At 40.5% G+C, this 22797-nt stretch overlaps 3 protein-coding genes across 4 annotated transcripts; all 3 read right to left on the bottom strand.

Moving 5' to 3' along the window:
* Nucleotides 1-224: 224 nt before the first annotated feature.
* On the bottom strand, nucleotides 225-1525 carry LOC109201616 (uncharacterized). 2 transcript variants are annotated; one of them, XM_025905575.1, is made up of 3 exons: nucleotides 1296-1525; nucleotides 513-902; nucleotides 225-410 (listed from the first exon to the last, which is right to left on the bottom strand). In XM_025905575.1, the coding sequence occupies exons 1-3, from the start codon at nucleotides 1422-1424 to the stop codon at nucleotides 381-383; spliced, it is 549 nt and encodes a 182-aa protein (XP_025761360.1). In that variant the 5' UTR covers nucleotides 1425-1525; the 3' UTR covers nucleotides 225-380. The 2 variants fall into 2 exon arrangements, with proteins under 2 accessions (XP_025761360.1, XP_019212935.1); XM_019357390.2 differs by having other exon boundaries at nucleotides 225-902.
* A 7133-nt stretch (nucleotides 1526-8658) lies between these two features.
* Nucleotides 8659-11268, bottom strand: LOC109201618 (uncharacterized). Its single transcript, XM_019357392.2, has 4 exons — nucleotides 10899-11268; nucleotides 10478-10630; nucleotides 10213-10305; nucleotides 8659-9595 (listed from the first exon to the last, which is right to left on the bottom strand). The coding sequence occupies exons 1-4, from the start codon at nucleotides 10938-10940 to the stop codon at nucleotides 9278-9280; spliced, it is 606 nt and encodes a 201-aa protein (XP_019212937.1). The 5' UTR covers nucleotides 10941-11268; the 3' UTR covers nucleotides 8659-9277.
* LOC109197043 (uncharacterized) lies at nucleotides 11260-16179 on the bottom strand. Its single transcript, XM_019352066.2, has 4 exons — nucleotides 15866-16179; nucleotides 15191-15220; nucleotides 13743-13846; nucleotides 11260-11874 (listed from the first exon to the last, which is right to left on the bottom strand). Exons 2-4 carry the CDS (start codon nucleotides 15201-15203, stop codon nucleotides 11260-11262), a joined length of 732 nt encoding a protein of 243 aa, XP_019207611.1. The 5' UTR covers nucleotides 15204-15220; nucleotides 15866-16179.
* Nucleotides 16180-22797: the final 6618 nt, after the last annotated feature.

Below are 22797 nucleotides of genomic sequence, written 5' to 3'. Positions count from 1 at the left end.
ACACACACACACACACACACACACTTAATTTGACATTGGGTGGTCACTTACATGAGGTACATAGGTGTGGTGCACCTCCAGCGCTTGCAGGAAGATGGCCCTGAACCGGTTCTTCATCATCCCAAAAGCACGCTCTATTATGGAGCGTGCCCTGGAATGATGGCTGTTAAAGCGCTGGGCTCCCACACCTTGGACTGGCCTCTTGTAGGGTGTGATGAGGGGAGTGGATGCTGGAGGCATGGGTACCCTCCATCTGCGAGGATGAAATGCCTTGGAGGAGGGTAGACTGACTGACTGTACAGTGGGCTGTGGCGGAGCACCCTGGAATCATGCACCGACCCAGGCCAGCCCACCTATGTGTCGATGAAGCGGCCCGATGGTCACAAGCGCCCCCGATGGTCACAAACAGCCTGCAAGATGATGGATGGAAACAGTTTTCTGTTCCTATAGCACTGACCATCAGGGCCACTTGGACACTTGATGCGTGTGTGGCAGCCGTCGATTGCACCCACCGCTTTCATAAAGGCTCTGTGGCGTGCCAGCCCTGCAAACCCACGGGACACTACCTCCAGGTTCTCTGGGGTTGTTGGAAGGTGGATGACCTGGTAGCGAATGGCCAACACCTCTTTTGTGACTCGGTGGACGATGTAGTGGACAGTAGAACGAGGCATCCCAAACACTCTTGAGACCACCCTGTAGGATGCTCCACTTGCCAACCAGAAAAGAAACACCAGGATCTCAATTGTGGCACCCCATCCATGCCGCCGATCCTGGTTCAGGAGATTTAGCAACACTGCCAGAGACTCCCTGCTTAGCCGAAAATCAGGCCTTGGATCCTCCTGGCTAAAAAAATGGTCCAGGACTGGTACACTTTGGTTAATCCTGCAGTACAATGGCCTTGTCTGGTTAAGGAAAAGGTGGAGAACAGCATAAACAGTTTTAATAGAAAGGTATGACTTCATTTATTTTATGACATCAAAGCATTATTCTCATTGCTAAGCTTGAGTAAAATAGACTAACACTGAGAAAAAACATTTTATACATTTCATCTGCGTAGCTAAGCTTTTTTGTGAACTCCAAAATAACCCTGTTTTCAGCTTTCTGACAATTTTACTGCAATTTTATGTACACAAATAAGTAACAGGATCATATGAATAATTGAAAATAAATTTAAACTTAGAGAAGAACATTTTCTAAGAGATTTTGTTCATATATTTTGAATGACCGCCATCATTCAGTCACTGAAATTATCCATAAAACTAGCTAAGTAAATGCGTCTAGATTAATAGTTTTACCTGGATATGATTTTCTCTGATGAACCTGGAGTGCAAAAGATGCCGGCGATGACGATGGCGACACAGTTTTTTTAGCTCGTCGATAATTAAAAATGTACATAAAAAACGGAGCAAGATTTCGGGGTCCATTGTCGCTTTTCGCGCTGTGGCACTGACAACCGGAAATACTCTGAATTAAGGGCGGGAGTAGCTCGAGAAGGCTAGACCGTCCAATTTCACTGCCGTTTACTTCCGGCCTACCCGACCTCCTGAGGACCCGGCCCACGTAGACCGTGAAGGCCGGGTCCTCAGGAGGATGCAGCCCATGAATTTGGACACGACTAGTGTGTCTAGTTTTGTTTCCCCTTGTCTTGTTAGGTCTGATTTGTCCCAGCTGTTCCTCATCACCTCATTATCTCTCTGTGTACTTACAGTGTGTAACCCAGTTCCTAAAATCATCTTAAACAAAGAGAAGAAAAAGAAAAACATTTAATGTTCATTGTTTCTGTTCTTACTGTCCCTGTTTATTGAAAGTGAAACTAGATCAATATATTTATTTAAACAAAAAAGGGCCACAGATTTATATATTTGTTCTGGTTAAACAAGGGTTAAGTTTTCTCAGAGGGTTGATGAGCTCTGATGAGAGCCTATTGTTTTACTCCACTCCTCACATGTCAGCCAATTGGTGAAGCTCTAGGCAGCTCTTGTCCCTCCTTAGTGCCAGCTCCCAAGTTTTCAGTCTCTTGCTTCTACAGCCGAACAGAGCAGGCGGACTAAAACTTTGTCATCGGTAAGCTGGAGAAATTAACCTCTAACGAGTTAAAAAAAACAAACAACAACCGTTAAACTGATATTGTTCACAAAGTAAGGTTTTGCACTTGTTGTCGTAGAGGACAGAGCGAAACCGGAAGGTTTACTGAGCTGTGGCTTCACGTAAACGCTGAGCATCAAGCACTCATATATATTCAAATAATTTAAAAAACAAATGTTCATTTACCTGTTACTACCACACACCAAATCCGGTCGTTGGTACTTGCTGGCTTGTGTAGCCACTAGGTAACAAAAGCTCAACACTGCGCCGAGCATCCTGGAGCACTTCTGTTGTCTTTTGTACGTGTTTTGAGTTTTTGTGTGCTTCTGAGTTTTTATGTGTTTTGGAGTTTGTATGTGCTTTGTCTCTAGGGGCCACCGTAAATATACTTTTATTTATTCACTCCACATAAAATATAATAAATAATCATATAATACAAAAACCAACTATTCACAGTTCAACTTTTAACTATTTAAATTTTCAGCTTTTTTTTTTAAACAAATTTAAAATGAAACAACACAAAACACTGCAAACCACAATTAAATATAAATTAAAATATGAAAACAAAAACAAGATTCTCTGTCATATGGACCTGCATGAATAAACTTAATGAATCCTTTATCATATGCAACTGAAAATAGTTGTGGATGATTACTATACCTTTCTAATGTGGCATTGTTATCCCTGGCTCTCTTTCTCTCTCTCTCCCTCCCGCTCTGTTCCTGTAGAGTGTAACTACCGCCCCTCCCCCCTCTTCCCAGCGCAAAGCACAAGGCTTGCGTGCGGAGTGAAGGGGAAAAAACATGCAAGAGAGAGAGAGAGAGAGAGGGTGAGAGACACATCACTACCGTGTTTAGTATCCAGCTGTGGAGCAAATAACTCCACCCTGTCACCACATTTGAATGAAGCTCAGGTGTTGATGCTGCTCACTGATTGGATGGTTGGTTTCAGCTCTGCTCTCAGTCTTTACTCCAAAGGTGAAGGTAGAAAGTGTGACTGGATCTATAGACTGAAAACAGAGAAACTCACTGTAAATGTTTACATTTTTCATATTCCAAATGAAAGGTATAGTGTGGCTTTGTCAGAGCTGAGCTGTGCTGTTCACACTCATCACAGCAGCAACAAGGCTTCATGTCATCAAGTAAGCTTTAAGCTTTACTCAAAACCCTTCTGACCAGTTTGAAGTCAAACATGTAGCTGGGGAAGTCTAATAAAAAAAACACGGACAGGGATCTATTATTACAAAGCCAGTAAACTCTGCACAGTGATCAGGATCTATGAAAATGTTAAACTGATCTGATTTCTTTTGTTTCTACAAATCATTGATAACATTTATTTTGTAGTTGAAGAAAGGTCTGATTATTAGTTTAATAATGTGATTTTTTTTTAACATCAGCTTGTAAATGAGTTAAAGATGACTTAAGTTCTTACATTCTGTTCATATTGTAACGATGGTTAAATGTTGTGTTACAGTCAGGTTGGTTTTCTCTGCACGCTGTTGTTTCTTTAAGTTACATGTTTGGTTGTGCAGGAAGGGGCGGGGGGGGGGGGGGGGGTCCTTGTTGTTGGGTGTGACTGTACGGGGCTGGAAGGGAGGGGTTGTACGAGAGCTCTCTCCCCGGAGTTAACGGCCCGTTTGCCTGTGCTAATAAACGGACAAACTGAGATCAAAAACGTCTGGTTTTTGAGAACGTTACAATATTTTCCTGTTTTTATGTTTGAGCAGGAAAATAATCTCTGAGATGTTTAAAAGTCAAAAATTTAAAAGTCATGACAAACTGTGGTCAGCAGTACAGGAGAGTCAAAAAAGGCAAGAAGTCTCATCTGAACACAGAGACACACACATGGAAATCAAATGCAAATTTAATGCAAATGAAACAGGAAGAAAGGAGAGAAATATTTCGGTGTCCAGTTTAATGAACTCAGCTGCTCCTGCTGTTTGTTAGCCTGTTTGTGATCACAATGTGGGAATCAGACTAAACACACTGAATATGACCTGAGTTCGGTCTTTGAAAGAAATATTATTTAAACGTATTTTTATCAAACATTTACTTGTAATGATGCCTGTAGACTTGTATTTACTATGAGCTGGTCACTCTGCCCACATAAAAACAGACCAGACCCTGTGTCTTTTGTCCCTCCTCTTAAATCCTGTCTAATAAAATCATCATAGTCATAATTTGTGGGGACCACCTGGTCATGGTCAGTTTATGGTGAAATGATTTTCTTTACTATTCTGGATTTTGGCCCCAACAGTGCTCACTTGAACATTTAGTGGTTTAGAAATTCTTCTCTAACCAATGTATGATTATGTATGATTTGCAACAAGAAGGTCATAAAGATCTGAGAGACTTCATGGTTTTACCCACCATGAGATGTAACACACTGGTAATGACACATTTTTATCAGCCATCAGTTGGAACTGAAACATACTTGTTTTCTAATTACTGATAGATTTCAGCAGGTGTCATGACTCTCTGTGCCTTTTAGCTCCTCTCTTTCTTCATGTGTTCAACACTTTTTCTCCCTGTGTCATTTGCTATTATTCACCTTAATTTGTGGACATCTGTGGTTTGATTTCTTTGCGTGTGTGGATCAGATGGGTTGTTACTGATGCCTGGTGAGATTTTCACATACAGCACCTTTAGAAATCTGCTGTACATCTGTCTGTCCACTGATATTCTTTCCATGACTTTCCCTAGAAGAGAAGTTGGAACTATATGCCTATAACATGTGGTCTTAGTGGGGTCTTTCCCTGGTTTCCCAGTTGGACTTATTAGAGCTTTTCCTGCCATATTCTATTTTAGAAAAGCAGAGCATTCAGTCCTCCATCCTTATGTGGGTTTTCTTATTGTGAAAATCTGCCTCCATACAGACGTAGAGGCCTCCTTCCAGGTAACATCTCACTTTGGGTTTTTTTAAATACCAAGCACAGCAAGTTAAAGTATATATACTTGCTGTTATGAATAAGTTCACTCCAGATTCCTGAGAACAAGATTCTGTAAATGTGACACAGCTCAGCTCCCAGTGGCCAGTGTTTTTACACTGACAGATACAACAAGGTTTCATGTTTCAAACAGCAGCATGTGAACTTTACTCTGACTTAGAGTGAGTCTGAGCAGCCACACAGCATATTTCTGGAGTGAACACATGAATGTGACACACACACACACACACACACACACACACGCTGCTATTAAATCAAGTTTGAAGTGAGACACAAAGATCAGTTTGTACACAGGCAGTAAAACAATGCATTTGTACACAACTTAAAAAGTTGTTAAAAGTTGTTAGTGGAGCTCTTCATTCATGTGATTTTTCTTCATTAAAGATTTTTTTTCTGCTTCAGACACTTTTGTTCTGAAAGTGTTTGATGGTGTTTTTGTTGTTTTTGAATCATGAGCTGGAGTAAAGATGGCCTTTGTTCATCGCATGTTCATTCATTGTTCACATGTTGTTAAAACTGCTGCTTCATGCTCTTTGTCTTTATGTGTTTGGCTCCAAGACTTTTCAACATGTCCTCTTATTATGAAAACCTGCCTGCTCTCCTCTCCTCACATTTAGAGGTGGAGCTCTGACTCATTCCTGGTAGCAGCTCATGTGTTTCTCAATACCAAGTACAGGCTTGCACTTGCATACTTGTAGGTATAAACTTGAATTTCATTCAGGAGTAGAGACAGAGGCTCATAATTTTACCATAGAAAGGACTAGCTGACAGTCAGGCCATACATGTGTCCTTGTGTGAAATAATTCGAGGTCTTTGCTTTGTAGCTGAAAACAAACACACATTTATTTCAACGGTCTTAAACTCACAGGAATCAGGGTGAATTTACCTCCTTATGGAGGGTGTCAATGATGGTTTTCTGCACAACTGTCATGTCAGCAGTCTTCCCCATGATTGTCATTCCTACTGTACCCGACTGAGAGACCATTTAAAGCAGGGGTGGGCAATCTCAGTCCACGAGGGCCGGTGTCCCTGCAGGTTTCAGATGTGTCCTCGAACCAACACAGCTGATTTAAAATGATTACTGATTTAAATGGCTAAATTAGCTCCTCAACATGTCTTGTACCTCTCCAGAGGCCTGGTAATGAACTAATCATGTGATTCAGGAGTGTTGACCCAAGGTGAGATCTAAAACCTGCAGGGACACCGGCCCTCGTGGACTGAGATTGCCCACCCCTGATTTAAAGGCTCAGGAACCCTTTGCAGGTGTTTTGGATTAATTAGCTGATTAGAGTGTGACACTTTGAGCCTAAAATATTGAACCTTTTTGCAATATTCTAATTTTATGAGATTTGGGGTTTTCATAAGCTGTAAGCCATAATCATCAAAATTATAAGAAATAAAGGCTTGAAATACATCACTTTAAAAGTGGTGAGTCTATATCATATATTAGTTTCACCTTTTGAGTTAATTTTCTAAACTGAATTAACTTTTGAATGATATCCTAATTTTTCAAGTTTCACCTATAGTTTTCCATGCGAGTCCATGTAGTTAATAACACTTTGAGTGCTTCCACAGTGAGCTGTAAATATTGTTAAAAATATATTTAAATAAAAACTGAACCTGCTCAGTGAAAAAAAAAAAAACAACAGAAAAGAGACAAGTTCAGTCCACTTTCAATCTTTCAACACAAGTTAAACAATCATAAACTGATCTGAAAATCTGGCTGAGTTTGCCTCCTCTCTCCTCCCACCTGTGCTGAGTTTCAGGTGGAGTCCCGCCTCCTTCCAGGAAGCAGCTCACCTGTGTGTCCTTGTTCAGTGTCCAGGTGTGGAGTGGAGCTTGTTGTTGGTGTGAAGAAACTGTAAGTTTGCTTTGTTTCCTCCTTTAACAGTTTGTCTTTAGGAACTTTACTGTTTGTTCAGCTCATGTTGGATTTCTTCACACAACAAACTGTGTGTGTTTTCTCCATTAAAGTCAGTGTGTAATCTTTTCTGATGAGGCCGAGTGTGTCCGCCATTTTCTGTTAGTGTGTGTGATCGGAGTCTGTGAATCAGACCAGACACACTGAATACGGCTCGATCGGAGAAACTCTGAGCTCCGGGTGTTTATGTTCACAGAATATAACAGTAGGAGACGGAGACCGTACTTTGTAAAATGAATATTTTGTATAGATAGATTAGATTAGATAGAAATTCAACATGTCGAGCTTAAAAATACTGCGCCACAAGTTATTGGCTCTACTCCAACAGGAAGAAGTGTTACAAAACACACAAAAGTACTTGACTAAAACTTAACTCAGAACTAAAACTAAAAAAACTACACACACAAATTAAAACTAAATTATTGATGATGATCAATGAAATGATTTTGTGAACTTAGAAAAGTCCAAACTAAACATTTAATACGAAATGTCCCGTTAGTGTTTTTTAGTTTGACTAAAAAAAACAAAAACAAATGGAAAAACGTATTCATTGATAGACAGATTTATTTAGACTTTGCATGTCTCTAAGACCGTGAGTCACTGCTTTCAAGAGTTCATGTTTTATTATAGAGTCTGCATTAATCTAAATCAGACTATCCTCTGATGTAGATCGTAAAAATACATAATAAATTAAAAACAACATCTAAACTAAAACAAGCGAACTAACTGAAACTAAACCGAATTAAAAACACAAATTGAAAAGAAATATATATATGTATATGTATGTGTATGTACGTATGTATATACGTATGTATGTGTGTGGATCATCAGTCTGTAGTGTAGTCATGTATCTTAGAGTGGACAGTTTCACCATTTGCTGAATTCAGGAGCAACAGTAAAACATCTGTAGAGGCAGCTGCTCTTCAGATTTTAGAAACTGTTTGCGTCATTTTAAATGGTGGCCATAAAAACGAGGTTCTTATATCAGTACCAAGCTGTGTTGATTTTCACACTGAGGTATTTTTCTGGGCACTTCACTGATAATTACGAAGTTAGAAAAAGAAACAAACTCATTTCATTATTTTAATAAAAGCTAAATCTGCTCAGTCGAAAACAGAAATGAGAAAAGACTACACTCTTAACCCGAATTAGTTGACTTTACTCGCAAATTGCGAGGAAACCCGTTGCCTTATACCACTTTAGTTTTTACACAAGCTGAAACTAAATACGTTTAGTTTAACTAACATGGAATGTTAAGTTTTTACACAAGCTGAAACTAAATAGGTTTAGTTTGACCAACTTGGAATCATAAGTTTTTACACAAGCTGAAACTAAATATTTTTAGTTTTATTAACATGGAATACTACGTTTTTACACAAGCTGAAACTAAATAGGTTTAGTTTAACTAACATGGAATGTTAAGTTTTTACACAAGCTAAAACTAAATATTTTTAGTTTTATTAACATGGAATACTACGTTTTTACACAAGCTGAAACTAAATACTTTTAGCTGTATTAATATAACATGAATTTTCATATTCATATTTTTTTGTGTAGTCAGAATTATTGAATAACAAGATATTACTTGTTACTGGTACTTACTAAAAAAATTAGATTGTATTTTCCTCTAACAAAATAACTTTTTTATGAATTATAAAAAACATTGTTACAATGAAGTTGGATAGGAAAAAAAACAAAATCTTCAAATGCTCCAATGCATTTTATTTTTAAGAAAAAGCCACAACAAAGCCAATGTTAATTTGTCTGTGTGGTAGTTGAATGTGTGTGTGTTTGTGTGGTAGTTGAATGTGTGTGTGTTTGTGTGGTAGTTGAATGTGTGTGTGTTTGTGTGGTAGTTGAATGTGTGTGTGTTGTGTGGTAGGTGAATGTAACAACCAACAAAAAACAGAATTCCCAAAAATTCCCTGTTACAAACAGGATCTGCACCATCTGCCTACATTAAGGCAGGTCAACAGACATACTAACAAAGACTTTCTAATTAGAACAATATCCAACTCCATCTACAAAGACTTATGATGCAACAACTTAAACAATGTCTGTCTTTCAGGTACAACTCTTCAATTTTTACTTTCACGTCACATGCTTCTGCTCACTTCTAAAGCATCTAAGTGTGTGTGTGTGTGTGTTTGTGTGTATAGAAGTTTATGTGTAGTGTTTTTTGTTTGTAGGTGTTGTATGGGACTGTTCTGACTGGGTGCTGAATGTGTCTGTTTCTGCGTTTTGTGCCTTTTTGTTGGGCTGTTTTACAGAACCAAAAAGGTGAGGAAAAAAAACAAACATGTCACAGTAGAGATGACATCACTTTACATTGTAAGCTGATTTTTCAAAGATTGTATCTTTGGCTTTAGGTCAGTGTGGCCTAATGAGAGCAAAATCTGTTGGATGAACAGAAAGGTCAGCTTCATACTTTTAGGATAGTTAAGATGGAGTGCATACGTGAGTCCAAACAGAATGCACATTGCTTTAGGCAGATCTTGGATGTTTTCCATCACGACTTCTCCCTCAATGATAATTTTCAACAAGGTTGGACTTGGATGCTGGGCAGATGTGAGCACAGCCTCTTCACGCTCAGTGAGAAGAATCCCGATGTCAAGGTCACGGAAAAAATCAGCATCTGATTCCTTGTAAAACAAAAGTACATAATCATTAGAATACTCGTTACAAAAATAAACTTCAATCATGATACCATGAGAGTGTCATAGTGAAATGTAAAAGAAAAGAGTGGAATAGAGGCTTCGGGAACACTTGGAAGTGCTATAAAACAATCTTCATAAGTAGATTGACAGGGTTATTGAAACAAAAAACAACAACCAACCAACCAGCGTTTAAATATGCAGCATAATATAGGAAGGAACGTCGATACACCAATCAAAATGTAGGGGTGGTACCTTCAATTTAATTGGGTCAAAGCAATTTGAACTGGATCAGTATAAGTGATTTTTCAGACTTGATCCGGTTCTAATTCCATTCTAATTGTGTTAATTACTTCCTTTTATACTTAGACATTCTTTCTTTGCATTCCTTTTGATATTTTATTTTTCATATTATTTTTCTTTTGTTCTTTTTTCCAAATATATTTTGTGCATTTCCAGGTTGATTATTGTTTCCTATAACCTCAAAGCGTTTTATTTACTGCAGGCGTCTGTCCAATCAACTCTTGACCTTCTCTGTGCACCTTGCATGTGGGTGAAGCTGTGCCAGGAGACGTTTGGCTAAAAGAACACAAGAGTGTACTTACAAAGCCTGCTTTGAAGAAGGTTGAAGGATTGTCCCCCAGGATGATTGGAAGCCCTCTGAGCACCTGTGTCCGGATTGCAGTTGGGTCAGTAGTCTTTGGGAATGAAACAGAATAACACATTAGACGACTAAAATAAAACAAAATAACTTATCAGTAAGAAAGCTACTGATCAACAATAAACTGAATTACACAAACTATAGACTGGGACTATGATGTTTGTAAAACCTGTAAAGAACAATACTAAACATAATTTGTATGAACTTACATTGGTCTGTTGTGAAATCTGAGTCAACAACTGTCCAACATTCCCTCTCTTGGAACGAAATAACTCAAGGAAACGAGGACTGTGCCGATCGATGTTCTCATAAAATTCCTGCTTGAGGTTCTTGCCCACAATCCTGCTGAACTCCATGAACACCTGAAAAATACAGAAAGAGAGAGAGAGTAAAAAAAAGCACTTAACATAACCAACCTGTACAAGACAAGCCATCTGCAAAGTAGAGCTGGAGAAACAGCCATGAATGTCATTTTTGTGGAATTTTAAGTTTTGATGTTTCTATGTATAAACGACATGCTCCACATTAAAGTCATCCATGTTTTCCTTAAAGGGGTCAAAAGAAATCGACATCTAGGCACATTATATAAAACACAGATAGTTATTAGTTATCTTTGCTTTGTGAACATACCTGATCTTCTGTGAAGAGGGCAGGCCAGCGTTTCACCATCATGTTTATGGGGGTTCAGAGTCCACAACCTCTTTTCTTCTCAAAGCAAAAGTCTGATCCATCTTTTGTTTTACAAGAAGTCCATTTGGGGTTCTCTTCTGCATTTCATCAGCCAAGTCCTTACGGGCCTCTTCCAGGGCAGCTTGATCAAATCCATCCGGAAAGTTGGGCAAGTAGTTGATTTCACCTTTCTTTGCCTTTTTTATCCGCTTGTTTGCTGGTTGTCCATCTGATGAATGCCTTCCCCGCTTACCGGCATTTACTGCAACATCAAGGCATCCTGATTGCCTGCGCTTTGTTCTATAATTTCCCATTTTATGCTTTAGACTATTTTCCAACCACAACAGCGAGTGACAGAGCCTCGCTCCTGGAGACAGGGGTGTTTGTTTATCAGTGCTGTTGCAACACTTTCAAACTGAGCAGCAGTTGGGTATGCTGTGTAGCTATACATGCTTTCTGCCAGTCTCTCTAGTATCTCATGTTTCAGCTCTTTTGAGACCTTAAGGTGTGTTCCTTCACTCATAAACAGCAAATCTGCTTGCCTCAGTCTATACTCCACATCAACAGAAAATGTTGGAATGTCAAAAAATTCTGGCCATGGTTCACGTCGATCCTGAGGTGAATGTGAGAGTATCTCTGTATCTGCAGTACTTGTGTCGCTAAAGACGTCATCAGATGAGACAGGCACCAGGTCAAAGACAGGCAGGACTTTAATGGTTGGTTTTTCTGGAAGTTCTTGAAGATCTGTTAGATTACATAGTTCATTATTGAATTCAGGGTCTTGGAATTGGAGACTGAAGTTGTATTGAAGTCCCAGTGACTCTCGAAGCTTGGTTATCAAGTCTTTTACTGTAGAAGGCCTTGAATGTAGGATGACTTTCCTTATATCTGCCTCTGTTAGAATGACTCTCATGGTCATTTTCTGGTTTGCAGTCATCTTGGAAATAGAAACAACAATTAGAATATAACTTTACATATAAAAAAGGAATTTAACGGCTAAACAATCACTATGTGCATCACAAAAATAGTTGATTAATGCATTTGTTGCCTAAATTCAGTACACTTTTTTTTCCTTCAGAAGAAACATCACTATGAAAATAATTAAGATAACTTAAATGATAGAAGTGTTTATGATTTCAAGTCAAAATATTTGAGAGCATCATACTGGGCTTTGGAAAACACTGAACAAGCTGAACTATCACCAACACAGAAACAAGTTATGAGTACTATCCAGAGGGGGAAAAAACTATGGATGTCCATGAGATTGAAGTTGTACATCCAATAAATGTGTGTTGTTTTTGTTGGTGTTGCTTGTGTCTGTGTGGTACATGACTTTGTTGTTTGTCTTGGTGTTCTATGTAAGATAAGAAAATTATGATTTATCCTGAGATTTAAGTGGTAATTCCATTTTTTAGTCTATTTCTATAGAAGCCCCCTACTCAAATGTACAAGAAAAACATTTACTAAAATAGTCAGACATTTATGAAAAAATATAAAACCCTTCTCAGACTGTATTATTATATATTTCATCATGAGCTCTAAAATTAGACAAAAACCTTACAGTCTAGACTGATTGCAGAAACCACACTTTTGCTTTTTAGCATATAATATGACGCTTGAGGGTCACTACTAAATGTTGACCATATGTGTATGCTGGAAGAGGGAACACATCATTTAGATCTTTCAGCTGCACCACACACAGAGAGGGTTCCTGCTGTCACAGATGAGTTCAAAAGACCTCAGATGCTCGTGGTACCAAGCAGTCATCTCATTACAAATAAACAGGATCTCGGTGTTGAGTGCCACTATCTGTTTGATCTGCCTAAATGAAGGTAGCCCAGCGCATGAACCAACAGAGACTATCATGCCAGAACGATATGTAACTCCATCTACAGAGACTGATGATGCAACAAGCACTGATGTGAGCTGAGGAACTTTCCGGCAGAAAACCTGTTGGACATCCTCAGGATAAGATCTGATTGATGCTGTAGTGACCTTGTCCATTTCAACTGATGGCCTGAAAATGAACTTGTGTCCAAATAGTAAGCCATCATTTTCTGATGCTTAACAGCCAATGTCAGAGCTACATTTTTGAAGTTGTGGGCATTACGTATGACCCGTTTGAAGAATTTGTGTTTCCCCTCAAATCGCATTGTCCAAACGTCTGAAAGGGGACCAAATGCTTTGATCAGCTCGGGGTAATGCTCGAGGTAGTGATGTTTTGGCCGTAATCTAAAATCTGGGAATGTTGTTTGCAACAATTCTCTGTGTTCTGACACTTTGCAGTCAAGGAAATGTACTGACTCTTCAGTGTGCTTTGTTGCAACAGCCAACTCAACAATCTCTTTTAGGAGCAGTAAAATGTTCCATGCATCGTCTCCCTCAGGGACTTTATGGCCAATGATAAGTGGGAGCAGCCTAAGTAGAGCCCAGTTCTCATGGCCATTGCCACCAATGGTCCCTTTGGTAGAGAAGCTGTGGGAAATTGGCTGAGGCTGGTCAGTTTTGTCATCAAAGGCATATTCAAAAGCTTTTATAGCATAGTTCAGTGTGTCTATGGTAAAATATTTTTAGAAATCATGTTTGAAATGCAGAGTGATAGCTCAACAGGAACAATCCCTTCCAAAAGGTCATGGAGGATGTCGGGGGATACCCATGGACAACGTGAAAATGCTCCAGACCATCAGTCAGTACACACTCTCCTTTAACACCATATTGTTTTGCCTTAGTAGGATCCTGCTTTACCTCCTGCACCTGCTGATTGTGAGCATCAATAGTGCGGGGTTCAAAAGCACCTGAATTTACCTCTTTGGCTTGCATCTCGTCCCTTGTTGCCATGCAGAACCTGCAGAATCTGTCCACCGTAAAGCTTTCGAAGAATCCTGCCAGAGAATGAGCAGCCAGGTTATCTGCAGCCACATATACAACTGTCCCTTTAACACATTCTCCCAACTTCTCAACATAGACACCATGTTGCTCCAAAGAAGCTAGATCTTGAATGAGTGGGTGGAGAATTTTTGCATAGCCAAATTCTTTCACATAAGAGGCTTTACACAAGACAGCAAGCTGGATGGAGTGGAGTGTGGATCTGTACTTTGATGGGACATTAGCTATCACCCAATACACTGCACTCATTTTGTGTTTCTTTCTAGATGTTCCCAAAGGGTTGGACACTTCAAAATCATCTGTATATAGTCCAACAGCGATTTTGAATTCATCCCCTTTAAGGAGGTCATTTTCATTACAGTATGTACCATCTCTGTATGAACTGTACTCATGTTGCACATGCTTTTGGATGGAAAGAGCTTTATCCAAAATGTCTGCCCTACTCAACATCTTCTGTAGCATTGGATGCAAAGGTACATATACAGCACTACATTTTTTTCCTCTTTCAATAAGGTACTCTACTGGTTTAACCTCTGTAAAGTTTTTATTCACATATGCTGCTCTCCTTTTTGTAGTTGATAAGGGGCCATTCTTGCCACAGAATTTCATCATTACATTACCCTTTTCAGCAGCCCTTACTAATTCTTCCACAACAGAATCTTCCACATTTGTATGTGGTTTGAGAATTTCCTTGACTGCATTATGCAGCAGTGGCTGGGCTAGTTCACAAATCTGTAGCAGCTGTTTTATAACTTCTTGTACTGTATTTTCTGGAATGTGTAGCACTGTTTGCATCTTTAAAAAAAGAGCAGCAAGATTGTGCTCCAGCTGTTTTTCTAAATCATGAAGATCTTCATTGGTAGAGTCCTCATTGTCTTCCGATTCGGAGGTGTCATTGGGAGGCTCGTGATATTCTTGTGCCATTTCATTAGTTACATTACCAGCAACAATTTCCGGCCTGAACATCCTCCAGTCGAGTGTTCTGTGCTCTTTACTTCTGTGTGCATTAAATGTAGAATACACACTGGTGTGAAAGTTGCAGCCATTAAATGGACACTGGACTCTGTGATTTACCTTCAAATGTGTACTGCGCAAGTGAGTGAGGAAGACTGCTTCTGTGCAGGGTGCAGAAAAGTCACATGACTGACACTGAAAGGTTACTTGTGCAGTATATATTGGCTGTGGAACCTGGGTTTTTTGGTGGATCTTTGCTAAGTGAACCTTGAGTGCATTCATGGAGTTGAATGTGCACACACATTCTTGGTGTAAGCAGGGAAATGGGGCTGTTCTTCCATAGTTTCCGTGTTTTAACCGGTAATGTTTTAAAAGGTAACCCCTTTTCTCACACATAAACTCACAATACTTACACTTCCACAGCATCTTCACAACACAAGGATCTGTAAAACATAAAACAAGAAAACTATCAGACCAAAATAATATTGCTGTATAACACAAAAAAGTAATAGAACCAAAATATATGTGTTACCATAAAACTGGCACGTAAATAGGTAAGAGAGAGTGAGGGAGAACGAGAACAGAGTTCCTACAGGTTAGTTAGTCTTTTTAAGACCTTTTATGTTAAAAATGAAAGGTGGCAGTATGTGTAAAAGTTGATAACAAGCCAAGCAGAGTTGTGAAAAATTAAAGAACACTTCAGAAGGCCACAAGAAAGTTTGTCTAACAATGTTGTTTTTTAACGTTGTTACATTTTTTTAATGTTAATCATTTCTCTAAGACATCGTGTTCTGAGTTTCTGACCTGGGTCATCATAGTGTTCTAAATCGTTGATTCAGCAAATATAAACTTATGTTACCCTATATATCAAAGTAATTGTGGTTGACAAATTAAACTGACTAAATCTAACTTTATTATTCTGCTGACAATAATAGATGGACTCTAGCTAGCAATAAGTAGCCTATATATTACCGATATGCACCAAGTTTAAACCGTACAGTAAGTGACAGCGTCAAAAAATACCTCCAAGCTTTTTGGTGTTGCATGTTCCAACAAAGATATTTATACTACTTATTTTACATACTAACCGTTCAAGGCGTTCAATGCTGCTGAGAAAATGTCGGCAACAGTCTGCTTTCTTCCCTCCCGCAGAGTCCGCGTTGAATCCGTTGCAGAGGCCTTGTGGGGCGCCCAGTGAAGTTTTGAATTAGGCCCCTCCCCTTTGTTATAAAACTAAACACACCAAGTTAATTCTACTAAACCGGATTAGTGGCACTTACTATTTCAGCTAAAAAGTACAATTAACTAATGTTGTTTAGTAATGATAGCAGGTTTTTACAAAACATAACAGTATAAGTAATGATCACTCAGAAGTTTAACTAGAAACAAAATCTGGGTTTACAGTGTAAATCTGATATCACAACGTTAAACAGTCAGAAACTCATCTGAAAATCTGGCCCTCCCACCTCTCCTGTTTCAGGTGGAGTCTTGCCTCCTTCCACTAAGCAGCTCACCTGTTTGTCCGTGTTTAGTGTCCAGGTGGAGCTTGTTGTTGGTGTGTGTGTGTGTGTGTGTGTGTGTGTGTGTGAAGAAACTGTAAGTTTGTTTTGTTTCCTCCTTTAACCCTTTGATGCACGAATTATGACAAACTTAAGCATTTTTATTAATCTTTAGACATGAAAAATTATTTTTGAACTACATCTTTTTTTAAACATGTACTTTTCAGAGAGTTTGTTACATGTCCACTTAGGTGGACAACATACTTTTTGACTTATGAATTTGAAACATGAATAAAAACTGTGAATGCATCGTGTGTGCTTCAGGCTCCATCTAGTGGACTGATAGTAGAGCAGCTGATGGCAGCTTCCTCTGCCTCACACTGCTGTCTGACTGCATTCAGCTGACACTGAGATGAAGCAGGAAAGAAGCAGCTGATATTTGGACAGCACACATGATGGAAAGCAGGATTTCATTTGATGTGCACATGAATGATTTGTGTTTCCTCTGCAGGTGAAGGTAGAAAGTGTGTGTGAGCTGAATTGAGCAGCATGGATCAGTGTGAGGACAGAGAGGAGGGAGTCCCTCCCTCTAAAAGCACTCTGTGTGGGGAACATGAGAGCCAGACCAAAGCTCAGAGGTGAGATGACCATCTCTAACTGTCCATGACTCTTCTCCATGTCACAGCTCAGCACTCACATCACTGCTCCATCATTATTCACAGGAACCAACGAGGAACTAAACGCAAACATGAACCTGAACCCAGCTGTGTGTCCTTAAAGAGTGACACGTCTAAAGAGTTTGTGGTTAATTTTAGAGCCCAGCCTGTGTCTGCTGCAGAGAGGTGAGCTGTTAGTAACATGAACTCTTTGATTTAACTGCTTGATGTTGTTGGATATAAACTGCAGTGCAAACACATCATTCCCTCAATTTCCGTTTAAACTGTCTCTTTAAAACAAGCCTTTGGTTTCTAAACAGCTGAAAATCCACTTCAGCAAACAGGAAGTGAAACATGTAAAAAACCTTTTATTCTAACATGAACTAAAGCAGTAAGTAATCTAAATGTTGTTGTGACTCAGTGTGTGTGAATAAATCCTCCATCATGTTTCATGTCAGCTCAGCTCGGTTGAAGCGGTGTGTGTTGGAGTGTTTCCACAAACACAGCAGTCAGAGTTTAAAGAATGGATGTTGTAGGAGGTGTTTTTGCAGTGAAGAGTGTGTGTAGGACTCCAGCTGCTCCAGCAGGTGTCTCCTTTGTGCTTTGCTTCTAGCAGTGTAGGGAGGAACTTACACACTGTTGTAGAGTGAATATCTCAGTTCCAGCCTGTGTGTGGATGTATGGTCAGCTGATATAAATTTACAGTATCTCATAAAAGTGAGTACACCCTCACATTTTTGTACATTTTTTATTGTCTTTCAATGGTTGAAGCAGTGTTGGACAATAGTGGTGAAATTCACACAAAAGTATTGATAGTTTGGACAGTTGCCAGCAGTTTAGACATTAATGGCTGTGTGTTGTGTTATTTTGAGCAGACAGCAAATTCACACTGTTGAAGAAACTGTACACCAACTACTTTGTACTACATTGTATCAAAGTTTTCATATCCTCAGTGTAACCCCACGAAAAGAGTTATCCCATCATTCATTTTATTATAATGATTTTGTTAGACATAATTTTCCATCAATTGTCTTTTGCCCAGTGGTCTGTTAACTGGTTTTAAGTCTCCATCAGTTTAGTTATTTCCTGTTTTATTTTGGTAACCTGTTGTCACGTGTGTTTGGCATTTGGTTTACTTTTCTGATTTTTTTTATGAGTAGTTTCAATGTTTCACTCCTGTTTTCCTCATTACCTCCGGTATTTATTGTTGTAGTCTCCCCCTGCACTTTCCTTCAGTGGTTCCTTTTTAGTTGCTTTTTAGTTTTAGACATTCAACATTTCTTTGACTTTATTTTTTGTGCATGACATTAAAAGCTGTAAAAAAAAAAAAAAAAAAAGAAAAAAAAAAAGAAAGAAAAATTGGTAATAAAATATCTGTGATGCGCTCCAGATTTTTGATGGATATACTTTTGAGATTTCTCAGGAAATGGACAAGATTAGACCCTGAAAAATCCCAACTCTAGATAAGAGATATGAGATAATATATAATATGAAATGTATAACATACCCAGATTTTTGTCGAAGATATTTTTTTTAGATATCTCTGAAATGCACAAGATTGAACCCTAAAAAGTCCCAACTTCTGATATTTATCTTTAAAATACAAGTGCAACAACCAATTATTTAATCTACCCGAGCTATTTTCTTGTATCTCTTTGGATGTTAACTTGATCTTTGAATTCAATTTTGAGATACTCCCCTAGACATCTGACATGTGTCATCTGCATACTAAATTTTTAAGGTCCTGAAATGTGTGCACTAGATATTTAAAAAATTCATCATTACTGCAATGCTTAATTAGAAATCTCAAAATGCATGTTTTCAGTCATAATGTACAATATCTGAAAAGCACATACCTTACCTTGTCAACAAGACCAGCAAAATCCTTTCTGGATGGGCAGAGATCTAAGACATCCAGATTTAATGTGCTGCAGACTTTCAGTTTAACATTTGTTTTCTGTACATGTCAACTATTTCATGTTTTCTTACTGTTGAAAGTGTTAATGCCCAAGTCATATAAGCATGCTGGCAGGAGTTGCTGAATATTTTTTTTTGTTAAGTTAACAGTCCTAAAAACACCAATAAAAAAACTTTAATTTCCAAAACCATTCACACAAAATTACACAAACAAAAACTGTTTTAAAATAAATAAGCAAGTATTCATTAACTAACCCGATGATGTAAAACATGCACCTGTTTTTATACGTGGGTATTTCAAGGCTTTAATACTTTGCAAGTTTTGCAAAGGGTCTGGGCTATATCAACATAAAACCAAAATCAGTAATTTAAAAAAATAAAAAAATAAATAAAATATATATATATATATATATATATATATATATATATATATATATATATATATATATGTATGTATGTATGTATGTATGTATGTATGTATATATATATATATGTATATATATATATATATATATATATAGGGAGGACCTGTATATACAGTTATATACATATACATGTGTGTGTATGTGTGTGTGTATATATATATATATATATATATATATATATATATAAAATAAAAATGAAATCAACTATCAAATACTTTGCGAGCAACTTAAAATTTACATTAATACACTAAGGAATTCAAGAAATTCATACTTCGCCAAAATAATCAGTAATAACAAAAATAATCCCAAGGTCCTCTTCTCCACCATAGATCACTTATTTAACCCTGATTTTAACAGCTCCCAAAGAACCCCCACAGACTCGCTCTGTGAGCAGTTTGCAGACCACTTCAGGGGAAAAATCAACACCATCAGATGTGATATTTTATCTTCTCGTGATATGATTTTAAACACATCTGAGGGCTCGACTGTACCCGAGGAGTCACTGGACAGCTTTGTCCTGGTTAATGCTGAGAACCTTAAGAAAGTTTTCTCCACAGTGAGACCCACCACATGTCTTTTAGATCCAATCCCCTCTTCACTTTTTAAAACAATTTATGGATTTTTTGAAGCGGAGCTTTTATACATGATGAATTGCTCTCTTCAGTTGGGTGTCTTCCCTGCTGCCTTTAAAACGGCGGTGGTGAGGCCCCTTCTGAAGAAGAGCAATTTGGATTGTAATGATTTTAATAACTACAGACCTGTATCCAACTTACCATTTTTATTTTTAATTTTTTTTTAACCTGTCCCGTTTGGTTCTTTTGCCATCAGAATTATTGTCTAAAGGCGAAGAAAGATGCCCAACGGATTTACTTTACCAAATGGACCATCCCAGCCTTGCCGTAATGGTCCATTTGATTCAACTTTTTATTGTTTATTTTATTTTCACTTGCTGAATACGGGACAGACTTGACTGGAGGAGAGAACGTGGAGAAAGAAAGAGGGAAAGAAAAAAACCTGAGAAGAGGGACGGGGAAAAAGGGCAAAAAACAAAAACCAACAGAATAAGCAGACAAAAAATACATATATCGATCACCTGGATCACCTGTTGAGAAAGAAAAAAGAAAGCAAGCAGAAGAAAACGAGAGTAATAAACAAGATCACAATGATATATGGGAATATGACAGTAAATACTAAATATTAAACATTATTGTGCAGCACGTGAGATCGACAGCGCACAGTGTACTTTGAGGTAGGAGCCAAAAAGGGTGTAGTTTGTGTGTGTGATCACCCGTGTGTACACCTGTGAGCATGGACGCGCTTGTTTTTAAAAGGTTCCTTCATGTAACGATCTGCTAGAGGGTGTGGGGGGCCACTGCCCCGTCCTCCAGGGCATGAAGCAGGTATGGAGGAGATCAAGACTCCAGACATCCAGAGGCCCCAGAACACAAGAGACCAAGGAAGACCAACAGAGGGGCAGCCGCGCCACCATCCCAGAAAGAGCTGAGGAGAGTCCCAGATGAGGGGTCACTCAGCAGCCGCAGAGCAGAAGCCAGGGGGGTTGCAGTGACGTGCCCGTGAGCTCCGCCGGCAGCCAGCTGTGCCTGAGTGGCCGAGCCCCGGGCCGTGAGGCCGAGGGCACCCCATCCCCAAAGTGGCCCGAGCGAGCCCCAGGCTCCATGCCCCAATAAGCAGCCGCCAAGGAGTGAGCCGGTGGGTACCTGGGCGCCCACCCCCGGACACAGAGAACCACCAACGCACCGATGTCTGAGGGCGTCCGCCACCGGCAGGGGAAGTGGTGGGGGGGAGATGGGCCTCCAAACCTTGGAGGGCCTGAGATGTCCCCAGAGAGGTGGCGTCTGATACCCAACCTGACATATAGACACAGACAAACAGGCACACACAGATACAAACATCTATTCCCACCCTCATGCTCTCATATACAATTGCTCAACACTCACCCAACGTGAAGACAGACATAGAGAGACACTGTACACACAATCACACTCCCCAAGCGTACTCTAAGCCCCGAGTCTAGGTACCCTTGCCCCTGGAGGGGGAAACTGCACCCAGACTCAGGTGGTGTAACCCTTTTCCCTGCGGTGGGGAGAAGCAGACCGCCCCGACTCCGCAGCAGCAGGGAGGCCCCATACACCAGACCCCAGTCGGACGGCCAACTCCTCCTCCTAGCCCCCCCACTCCAGCAGGCCGCAGAGAACGGGGGTGTAGGAAGACTCCAAACCTCCCTCCACCCGCTCATATGTACTGTTGATGTATGTGTGTTCTAAGGTGCATTTAAAACCCAGGAGGGCATGGAGCCACCTGCCAGAGCAGCAGGTAAGCGTATGGCCCCTCCTGCTAGCCCTCAATGTCTACATGTATTTAAAATTGAGAGGTGGGCAACGACGCCAGGGGTGAGGTGTACACCCTGATGGTAGTTTGGAATCCGTGTAGCGTGCCCACCCCCAAGATCCTATATGTATGTGTAATGAGAGTGTGAGTAATGTGAATGTCTAAGTTGTGGGATAAAATTGAGGCAGAGGCAGCCAGAAGGGGACAGGGGGGGGGATGTCTCCTCTGCACCCTGGTGACACACCCCTACCCCAAGGCCCTGCATGTGTGGGTGATTGTGGTGGAGCGGGAAGAGGGAGGCCGCTGGAGATGGGGAGGGAAGGAAGGGAGGGGCAGGTGACCCCTCCCTGGGGCCAGCTCCCCCGCTGACCCCAGTAGGCACCCCCATGCTGTGCTACCCGCCAGGGAAAGGGGGCCCAGGCCCATCCGGACCGGGGCCCAGTGCAGCAGCGCCGCCCGGCCCCACAGAGCCCGGGACAGCCCACCCGACCCCACCACAGAGAAAACTGCACCCACCCCATCATCCACTCATCTTCCAGACTACACAAGACAATAGACGCCCAGGCTGAGATCTTCCTCCACCTCTCCTGTATCTCCCCCTCCTGCAGAGAGAGTTCCTGAAGAGAGGAAGGCTCCTGCAAGATGTGACAACCTCCCCACCAGTTGAAGAGCCCCCCCAGGTGGCTCAATGCACCGGCGGCACCCTGCGCCAGGGCCGGGCCCCCATACACCCACCCGCCCACAACCTCGGCAACACACCAACCAGGACCCAAGCCCCTAAGGCCTGGCCAGGGCCCCAGCCCAGAGACGGAGCGCCCCCAGAACCTCACGCCCATCCCGGACCCACCCAGGGGCAGCCAGGCTACCAGGTCAGTAACCCACGTCCGTCAGCACAGACCCTCCCCTAGCCCTGCTGCACGCAGCCACGAGGAAACCGTCACCTAAGAGCCAACAGAGCCCTTAATTGGCCATGACCGCTACCCCGGGTTGAGCCCCCCAAGGAAGATGCTCCTGGGAACCCCCGACGCCCTAAGCCTGTCCCTATCCCCACACCAATCACAACAGTGAAGGTGGGACCAAACTATGGCCCCCCACCCCCACTAGGTGATGGAGCTGATCAAAGGAGCCCAGAGCAATTGATCTGATGTGGTGGCAGAGGCTGTACCAAGACTAA

This window comes from Oreochromis niloticus, linkage group LG3 (assembly GCF_001858045.2).
Source record: "Oreochromis niloticus isolate F11D_XX linkage group LG3, O_niloticus_UMD_NMBU, whole genome shotgun sequence".
NCBI lineage: Eukaryota > Metazoa > Chordata > Actinopteri > Cichliformes > Cichlidae > Oreochromis > Oreochromis niloticus.
Note: the sequence above shows the minus strand (reverse complement) of the source record. Positions and strands in the feature narration are given on the sequence as shown.